This window comes from Capsella rubella, unplaced genomic scaffold, assembly GCF_000375325.1.
Source record: "Capsella rubella cultivar Monte Gargano unplaced genomic scaffold, Caprub1_0 scaffold_1, whole genome shotgun sequence".
NCBI lineage: Eukaryota > Viridiplantae > Streptophyta > Magnoliopsida > Brassicales > Brassicaceae > Capsella > Capsella rubella.
Window position 1 is genome coordinate 12,144,640 of NW_006238923.1, and position 9,923 is coordinate 12,154,562.

The 9,923-nt window shown below is 40.0% G+C and overlaps 2 protein-coding genes across 2 annotated transcripts; one reads left to right on the forward strand and one right to left on the reverse strand.

The window, feature by feature from the left end:
• The first annotated feature begins 1,914 nt into the window (after positions 1-1,914).
• LOC17896803 (leucine-rich repeat receptor-like serine/threonine-protein kinase At1g17230) lies at positions 1,915-5,574 on the forward strand. The gene is made up of 2 exons (XM_006304651.2): positions 1,915-4,873; positions 4,949-5,574. Exons 1-2 carry the CDS (start codon positions 2,293-2,295, stop codon positions 5,251-5,253), a joined length of 2,886 nt encoding a protein of 961 aa, XP_006304713.1. The 5' UTR covers positions 1,915-2,292; the 3' UTR covers positions 5,254-5,574.
• On the reverse strand, positions 5,474-7,977 carry LOC17899372 (dihydrolipoyllysine-residue acetyltransferase component 5 of pyruvate dehydrogenase complex, chloroplastic). Its single transcript, XM_006307224.2, has 6 exons — positions 7,040-7,977; positions 6,471-6,662; positions 6,288-6,375; positions 6,082-6,152; positions 5,879-5,962; positions 5,474-5,759 (listed from the first exon to the last, which is right to left on the reverse strand). Exons 1-6 carry the CDS (start codon positions 7,892-7,894, stop codon positions 5,655-5,657), a joined length of 1,395 nt encoding a protein of 464 aa, XP_006307286.2. The 5' UTR covers positions 7,895-7,977; the 3' UTR covers positions 5,474-5,654.
• Between the last annotated feature and the right edge of the window lie 1,946 nt (positions 7,978-9,923).

The window sequence follows — 9,923 nt, forward strand, 5'->3', positions numbered from 1 at the left end:
GAAAAAATGGGTTGATTCTTTTCAACAAGTCTTTAAGGCTCACAGACGTAGCAAACTGACTGTCAGATATGGATTGGCTCATGGGACTAGTGCGAGGACGTGAGGTCCATCAAGAGAGGTGAGCCATGGGATAAGAGTGAACATGGGGCCCACTTGAGAGTTGACGGTCGGGGTGTTACAAGTGGTATTAGAGCCGAACCCAAACAATTGTGGAGTGGTGGGCTCACACTATTAGGGGGTAACGATCGTTGTGCACAACGACGACGTTGCGGTCTGTTAGTGCGAGAGAATTGTGAGACTCTAGTTTGCGGAGAAGTTTAATTGAATTGATTTGGCCACCTATGTCATCAAAGTGCACTTACATTTTGGTCAAAGGTCCTGAGAGAACTCCACAGTTAAGCGTGCTGATGCTGGAGTAGTTCGATGATGGGTAACCTTCTGGGAAGGGGTTGTCGGAACTGTGTGAGTGAGGCCAAAACACTGAGAAAGATCATGTGGTGATCTGTAGGGTCGGTAAACAAGTCTTTAAGCCTCCCATGTGTAGAAAACCGACCATCGGGATATGGATGGGCTCACGGGCCTAGTGAGAGGACGTGAGGCCCATCAAGAGAGGTGGGCCCATGGGATGAGAGTGAACATGAAGCCCACTGGAGAGTTGATGGTCGGGGCGTTACATGAGGGATATGATATTCCTATGTTCTTCATGCTTTTGTCATTCTTTCATTCCAATCACGAGGTGAGTGCATGACTATGACTTATCTGAGCGGTTTAATCATTGTTTTGGGTGGTTTCATAATTGTTTGGTTGATTTCTTTACTTGTGTGATTGTTTATATGTCATGGTGCCTCTGTAAGACCCTTTGGAGAGTTATCATCATCCCCAGAGAGCCTGAAGATGGGGATTCGTCGAGGACAAGCAACTGGATCGATGTCTAAGGCATCAGTGTCGATCGATACCAATGAACTATGACGTAAAGATGGTTTCGCCATAATTTCCCGCTCAACCTCGTCGACGACAATGGGAAGAGGTTTAACGAGTTGTTCAGTATCTAACCGAAGCCTATGAGCAAAGCTTTTTGTTAAGTAAAATTTCAGATCTGAATCTTGCTGCTTATTGTGATTCATATTGGGAAGCATGTCCAAAACCTCGTCTTCATTCGGTAGAGTAAGTAGTATGGCTCTAAAACTCTCCCATTCGTAGGAAAACAAAGAAGCAACAAATTGTATTGCTTTCTTCTACGAAGTTTGGATATTAACCTATGCCTTTTACATAGCAATAAATCAAATGACTCGAATAATTGTAGTTTCTCATCACATTGCCGCTAATCTAATATTTCATGAACGTACAAAGCATATTAAGAAAGACCAGTATTGTCTCTACCATACATGTTTAAAAAAAAAAAAAATAGTTAGTCAATCTCTTGACTAAAGCTATTGGTCAAAATCAGTTTCATTAAGGTTAACATTAAAACTAGAACCTATATATATGTATATATGTTTCTTTTTTCTCAAGATCAATAATACATAAATATTAAGAGATTTAGCAGTTAACAAACATATCCCAAAAATGGCTTATTTATAATTATCATCCAAATCTTAGCATCTGATTGATTTTTTAATTAGTTTTATTGGTGCTCGTTCATCTAAACTATAATATAATTTGTGTACTTTGTAAATTACTAGGAGTAAAGATTGTTTGGTCACCAGAGTTGTTTTTTGGAGTGACAATTTTTAAACCCAATCTATAAATAAACACTATATCTCATATATTTAAACTGTTAGAAACAAAAACAAATATTTACTAAATATGTTATTCCGTGCTATAGGACGGATTATCTCCAAGTTATATATTAAAATCAATAAGAAATATTTTTTAAGCATTTTCTTGAAATTTCTAAGCCCTATACTTGTTAAAGTTAAATAATTTAAAAAATTAGAGTGGTCCACGGTTTTCTCTAAAGAGAAGAAAAAAAATACAAAACAAAACTATTATGGTCAAGAAAGAGTAACTACTTTTATTAAGAAATGGAAAAAAAAAAAAAAAAAACAAAGAGTAGTGTGACATGGAACATGAAAGCTCAAAAGACTCGTGTGTCACAACGCATCGGTCAAGTCAACTCCTTACAACCCAATTAACACGCCACAGACCAGAGTCACTGTGTAACCATTCTCTTCTTGACCTGTCTGTTTCCATTTTTCTAAACGAATTTTCTCGGCACTCTTTTTACGCGTTAAGCTTTTCATCATCCTTTTCTTTTTTTGCCTGAAAACAATAATCATTAGGGTCAAAAAGATGAAGAGGAAGACGATACATGTTTCTCAAGAAACAGGCAAGTTCATGTTCTGTCTCTTCTTTATCTTCCTGCCTTGTTGTTGCCATGTATGTTTCTCGGAGTTGTCTTTGGACCAGACAAACACAATGATCGAACTCTCGAGATTTCTTAATATCTCGGATTGGAACCTTCCTGGTTCTGAGATGAATCCATGTTCATGGAACGGTGTTCTTTGCAGCGGACAAGACAATGGCTCTGTGATTAGCATATCTGTCTCTGGCTTTGATATCTCCAATTCTTCCTTCTTACCAGTTGTCTGCAAACTCAAGACTTTGGAGTCTCTCGATGTCTCCAACAACAGTTTAAGCTTGATCCCAGATGGGTTTGTGACGACTTGCGAAAGACTTCTTGGGTTGAAGCATCTGAACTTGAGCTCAAACAAATTTTCTTCTTCTCCTAGTTTCCGCGGTTTCTCCAAACTGGTGGTTCTTGATTTCTCTTACAACTCGTTGAGTGGGAAGATTCCAGACTATGGTTTTGATGGGCTGGTTCAGTTGAGGAGTTTGAATCTTAGCTTCAACAGTTTGACTGGTTCTGTTCCGGTTAATTTGAGCAAAAGGCTGGAGAAGCTCGAGGTTTCAGATAATTTTCTGACCGGTACTATTCCCGAGGGTATTGAAGATTATCAAGAACTAACGCTGATAGATCTCAGTGATAATCAGCTTGTTGGTTCAATACCGAGTTCATTGGGAAACCTCACCAAGTTAGAAAGTTTAATTCTTTCCAACAATAAGCTTAGCGGGTCAATCCCAGAATCGCTTTCAAGAATCCAAACTTTGCGTAGATTTGCGGCTAACCGTAACCATTTCACTGGAGTTATTCCATCAGGGATCACAAAAAACCTCGCAAACTTAGACCTCAGCTTCAACAACCTAAACGGGTCGATTCCAGGTGATCTTTTGTCGCAGCTTAAACTCGTCTCTGTGGATTTGTCATCTAATCAACTAGTTGGATGGATACCGAGAAGCATTTCACCTGGCCTGTTTAGGCTGAGACTAGGAAGTAATATGCTAAGAGGGCCGGTGCCCTCTGCTGCGTTTGAATCACTGCAGAACCTAACCTATCTGGAGATGGAAAACAACCGTTTAACTGGCCACATACCTCATGCATTTGGAAACCTTCAGAGCTTGAATCTCCTGAACTTGGCTATGAATGAGTTCACCGGGATATTACCTCTTTCATTTGGTAACCTTACCCGCCTTCAAGTGATAAAACTGCAGCAGAACAAGCTTACAGGAGTAATCCCAGATACTATCAAATTGTTAATTAACCTCTTGATTCTTGACATCAGCTGGAATTCTCTGAGTGGATCCATACCGCCTTCTCTTTCGCAACTAAAGACGCTTTCCAACATGAACTTGCAAGGCAATCATCTGAGTGGTACAATACCTGAAAACATTGGAGATCTGAAGAATTTGATAGAACTTCAGCTTGGAGATAACCAGCTAAGCGGGAGGATTCCAGTAATGCCACCGAAGTTGCAGATTTCATTGAATCTCAGCTACAATATGTTTCAAGGGCCAATCCCCGCTTCATTGTTTCAACTTGATCGCTTGGAAGTTCTTGATCTGTCAAATAACAATTTTTCAGGCGAAATCCCTCCTTCTGGCAGTTTAATATCCCTTAGACAGCTCATACTTTCCAACAACCAGCTAACCGGAAATATGCCAAGGTTCACCCATAATGTTTTAGTTAATATCAGCGGAAACCCCGGGATCAAGTCAAGAAATAAGGATGAAGTCTCTATCAAGAGAAGGCCAACAGGGAAAAGCAAACTAGTTATGGTTGTAATATTTGTTTGCCTTGGAGTTCTTGCTCTTGTGGCAGGGATCACAACAGTCATCGTGCTGAAACTTTCTCGACGCTTCAAGGGAAATAACAACATGCAGGTTGACCCAGATGAAGAAGGATCAACTGTTCTCCCCGAGGTCATTCATGGAAAGCTTCTCACTTCAAACGCTATACACAGATCAAACATCAACTTCACCAAAGCTGTCGAAGCTGTTGGCCATCCAGAAAATGCTCTGCATCAGACAATGTTCTGGAGTTACTACAGAGTAGTCATGCCCTCTGGTTCGAGTTACCTTATCAAAAAACTTAACACACGAGACAGGGTTTTCCAGCAAGCCAGTAGCGAGCAACTAGAGCTAGAGCTGGAGATGTTGGGCAAGCTGCATCACACAAACATAATGGTTCCGTTAGCTTATGTTCTCTATTCAGAAGGATGCTTGCTCGTCTATGACTTTTCTCACATGTATAACCTTTACGATGTTCTACACAATCAGACCAGTGATGTAGTTGATTGGACGAGCAGGTACAGTATTGCAGTTGGGATAGCTCAGGGGATCTCTTACTTGCATGGATCCAAATCCAGCGGCCGTGATCCAATCCTTCTACCAGATCTCTCTAGTAAGAAAATAATGCTCAAGTCGCTAACTGAGCCCCTAGTAGGGGACATTGAACTGTTCAAGGTAATCGATCCTTCCAAAAGCAACAGCAGCCTCTCAGCAGTTGCAGGCACCATCGGCTACATTCCACCAGGTGAGTGAAAAACGATTTTGGCCCTGTCTAAGAAACATCAACTTTCTTAATCTTTCACTTTTTTCTCTTCATCAGAGTATGCTTACACTATGAGGGTGACAATGGCTGGGAACGTCTACAGCTTTGGGGTGATTCTTTTGGAACTCTTAACTGGAAGACCAGCGGTAAGTGAAGGAAGAGAGTTAGCTAAGTGGGTGCAGAGTCATTCGAGCCAACAAGAGCAGTGCAACAACATTCTTGATGTCAGAGTGAGCAAAACATCATCTGTAGCAACAAAGCAGATGCTCCGTGCTCTCAGTGTTGCTCTTGCCTGCATAAACATCTCTCCTGGGGCGAGGCCAAAGATGAAGACTGTCCTAAGGATGCTCACAAGACTTTAAGTGATAGTGTTAGATGAGGCATGATTTGTAAATTTTTGCATGTTACTGTATGTATAAACAGCATATAGAGGTTGCTTTCCTTTGGCAGTCTATTGTCTGCATCTCCATTTTCGAGATGCTGAGAAACAAGAAAGATCTAAGATTATGCATTTAGAGTTGTGTTTAAAGTTCAGTCGATATTAGAAGTAAGTGGATAAATATGTAAAAGTCAGCAGCAAAATCATGTGTGAAGGCCTTTCAATGCGCCAAATGTTGCAAAGATAGCTCAAACAAAGGAATGATTATGTTCAACATTACTCTTGAAAGGTAGACTCTATCAAAGAAACTGATTACCGCAGAAATACAAGCTCCCATGGAATCAAAATCAGAGAAGACTGGGATGCGAAAAGTAGTAATTTGGCCTAGAATGTCAGGTCCTTTGGGTCCTCAATAATGCTCGCCAGTGTTTGCAAGAACAGTGCGAGATCAGCACCATAGATGACACGATGATCTGCCGTCACATTCACCTGTGGATTTTCAAGTAACCAGTCATCATTAACAACTTCCCAGGACATCTCGAGACGATTTCATGAAGACAAAAGGGGAAGAGGAACAAGGTCTAACGATAGTTGCTAATAAACTTTACCTGCATCTGGTTTTTCATGCCAATGCGGCCGTCTTTAGTAGCAACCACTGAAGGTTGAGATGCTCCTACAGCCATGATCGCTCCCTTTATTGATCATAGACAAGAAAATCAATGAGCTGTCATTCCTTGGCATATTGTTAGGCAAAAAAAGTTTTAGTAACTAAATTAATGTGTATAAATACATAAAGTTAAAAAGCACTTACAGTTCCAGGGGGTAGAATGGCATCAAACCGATCGACGCCAAACATTCCAAGGTTAGATAGAGTGAAGGTACCTGAAGTTAACCAGAAGGAGAAAAATGAATCAAGTCTCAAACGATCTTGACTTCTGATTATGAACCTACATAACAAACATTTCCGTCGCAAAATCTCAAACTCGAATCGTTTCTATATTCTAGTATTAGGTTTACCAGTGTTGTACTCCTGAGGCTGTAGCTGCTTGGCTCGGGCCTTATCAACCAATTCTTTCCATTTTCTAGACAATGAATAAATGTCAACCTATTAACAAAAGACAGAACAATTTGTTTATACCGGTTTTGAAGACAGAATAACCTCAAAACCTGTTATAAAGAAAGCATACAAAAGAAAATAACCTTGTCAGCGTTCTGAAGCACCGGAGTGATCAGACCACCATCAATAGCAACAGCAACAGCAACGTTGATGCTACTGTTATACACAAAACTGTTACCATCTCTACAGGAAGAGTTCACAACCGGATGTCTTGCCAGTGCGAGTGCAGTTGCCTTAGCTAGGAGTGCCGTCATTGTCACACCTTTCGACTTAACCTAAACCAACCACACAAAGAAAAATAAAAACTTACTGTTTAGACTCAGTGTATGCAATCGCTCATAATCTCATTCTCTGATTACAACTATTTGTCAACCAAAAATGCAATCGAAACAATACTACATTGGACAACAAGACCCCCAAAACAGTGGTGAACGATTCTAAGGGTTCCTTGGCAACCAAATTGCATAGCAACTTAAGCATCTTCTAGGTAACAAAAGTGCATGAACTCTAGCCCTTAAGCTACAATTTTCTCTAAATTTTCCATATTATTCATTCCCATCAACCAATTCTTATGCTTTCAATCTGTAATCACACTTCAATCCATTCCAGTTTCCTATCATCTCAACCAACCTAATTTGCAAAACTTACTCACCTTCTTGTAGAGAGCATCAAGAGCATCGGTAGTAATCGTGTATCCAACTCTAAATGTGGGAACAGCAAGACTCTCCACCATATTCCTGCTCACAGCCCCCTGCATTGTCGTAAACGGAACCACCGATCCCAGCTCCACACCAGGAGCTGCCGCTACCTCCTTAACAGCCACCGCAGCTTGAACACTTCCTCCGTCTGAAACCGCAGCCTCAACATCTTTAGCCACAATCCTTCCCATCGGCCCACTTCCAACTAAACCAGCCAATTCAACCTTCAATTCCTTAGCTAACTTCTTAGCATACGGAGACGCAACAACCCTCTTCCCTCCTTCAGACGCCGGATGAACCGCAGACGCAGCCACAGCCTTAACCGGCGCCGCAACCTTCTTCTCAACAGCCACAGGTGCTTCAACAGCAGCCGGAGGAGGAGAAGGCGGAGGAGGAGCTTTAGAATCCCCACCACCACCACCACCGGAAGCTTTAGCTTTAGCATCAGCGATCTCATCCTCAGTTTCAGCTAATAAAGCAATAGCGGAACCAACAGGAGCAACACCACCTTCTTCAACCATGATTGCAGCGAGATAACCATCGTAGAAAGTCTCAACGTCCATATCAGCTTTATCAGATTCAACAACAACAACACTCTCACCTTTGTTTAGCTTATCGCCTTCGGATTTAACCCAAGATACGATTTTGCCTTCGGTCATCGTCGAACTTAACGCAGGCATGAAAATTTCTCGGATCTTTGCTTGGATTGGGATTGTTCTGGGCTTTACCCGGAAACCCGGAATGGAAGATCGTGTTTTTGTGGGGAGAGACACGGAGGGTAAGAATGGTGTTTGGAGAAGACGAGACATTTTTTCCAATTTCGTTAATCGCAATGCGAGTGAGAGAGAGAGAAAGAGAGAGAAATGGGATTTAAGGAGAGAGAGAGAGAGAGAAAGGTTCCTCGGAGTTATCGAAGAGCAGGCGGAGAGAGTTGCCAACTAATTTACCGGTGACGATCACTGTGTCACTCTACTGGTGTGATACACGCGCGTTTTGTTTTGTTGGGCTTTTTATGAAGGCCCAATAGATAAATATTGTCTAATCTCCCTTAAGCCCGTATACATTTTTTTAACCTTACTTATAGTCTTTTTAACTCTTCTTTTTTCACCCATGGTCTCACTAGCTATGCAAATGTTGGTTTTACTCATTGTGATATACCAAAATTTTACAAGTGTATAGAGATGATAGGAAGAGTCTGAAATATTTTGATGTTTGCTTACAAAGTTGAAATTATAAGAGTGTCAATAGTTACTGCGGTCAAGATGGATAAATCCGTCAATGATAAATCCGTAACAGACAACAAATCACAACTGATTAATTTTATTTCTATGTAAAAGAGGTTTGTTGTCGGTCTGTATCAATTTAATTTTATTTTTATTAGGACCGCATGTCCGCTTTGCATCTGAATCTTTCCTTTAAAGGTAATGCATAGTACGTTTTGTGAGAATGTAAAGTTTGGTTGTTTAGTTGTTCTTTGACGCTAAGGAAAGAACAATTTATTTGCATTACTTATATTGGAGATTTATGTTTTGATCTAGAGTTTAAGAATATATAAGATTAAAGTTCTCTTTTGGATTTTGTATTTGAATCTTTAAGTTTTCATATAAGTACTTCTTCCTTTTCTTAATCTACTCTCTTTCTTAATGATTTCACAAAGAACAACTCATTTCTACCGTGTAATCATCATGATTAGTGAGTAGTTATTTAGAGTCTTTGAGCTATGGTAGATGTAGGGTGATTTAGTGTTGGGTTATGGAGTTTAGGGCCTAGATTTATGTTTATCCCTACTTATTGGTTGTTTATCATGCTAGAAAAACATTGATCAAGTTGTCTCTAAATCATATGAATTTCATGCCCGGAAGGTGTTTGATGAAATTCCCAACCAAAAACCTTTAAAATCTTTACATTCCTAGCCTTTGGAAATTGTTGATTAGGGTGTTTAGAGGATAAATAGATTTGTTTAAATGCTTATTAATCAATTGATTGTCATTTGACAAATGTTGGTTATTGGTTGATTAGTAAAGGGATTAATGTCATGGAAATGTGTTAGCCTAATTTAGTCTTCTTTGCCAAATGATATTGCTTGTTAGAAATTTGATTTGTTGACTCCATAGCCCATATCTTCATTTACATAGATCAATAACCATTAGCTCATTGATTCACCTTTATTTATTGTTTGAATTTCGTTATTTCCCGCTTAGCTTCTCTTTGAATCTTGTTAGTCTATTTGCATCTTCATTTATTTGCTTTGATTCATCTTTTTAATCTAGATTTGCATCATTAGTAGTAGCTTGAAACCAAAACCAATCTTGATTAGTTTAGATTAAGTGAGCAATTAGTGTATTTTTGATGTGTTAGTCAATGCAAATTTGGATCGATAATAGTTGAACCGGTATAAATATTAATGTGAAGATTATGACCGTACTTCACGAGATACCAAAGACTTGAGTGAGCGACATCACAAGGAGATCAAAGCTCTCAATGATAAGATGGACAAGATGATTCTTGCGAATCAAAAACCGGTCCACTTTGTTTCCGAAACCGATGTTTATGAGAGCTATTAAGAAGATGTTGAAGGTTGTGTAGAAGGGAGTGAAGAAGTGAACTACATTGGTGGTCAAGGCTACAACAAGTTCAACCCCAACTACCGTAACCACCCTAACTTTTCTTACCAAATCAACAATGTTGAGAACCCACATGACCAAAAGTACCCACCCACTAAGCATGCCGGTTTCACTCAACCCAACTACCCACCCAACCCTCAAAACTAATACCAACCCAAACCTCAATATAACCAATCCTACCAACCTCAAGCCACTACCTCTAACCCTCAACCTC

What these genes read in the sequence shown, in the direction of transcription:
- LOC17896803 (XM_006304651.2), top strand. Translation starts at nt 2,293, where the DNA reads ATGAAGAGGAAGACGATACATGTTTCTCAAGAAACAGGCAAGTTCATG. An exon ending in CATCGGCTACATTCCACCAG is followed by an intron (nt 4,874 to 4,948) that starts GTGAGTGAAAAA and finishes TCTCTTCATCAG; the next exon opens with AGTATGCTTACACTATGAGG.
- LOC17899372 (XM_006307224.2), bottom strand. Translation starts at nt 7,894, where the DNA reads ATGTCTCGTCTTCTCCAAACACCATTCTTACCCTCCGTGTCTCTCCCC. An exon ending in TGCTTCAGAACGCTGACAAG is followed by an intron (nt 6,376 to 6,470) that starts GTTATTTTCTTT and finishes TTTTGTTAATAG; the next exon opens with GTTGACATTTATTCATTGTC. An exon ending in GCATGAAAAACCAGATGCAG is followed by an intron (nt 5,760 to 5,878) that starts GTAAAGTTTATT and finishes GAAAATCCACAG; the next exon opens with GTGAATGTGACGGCAGATCA.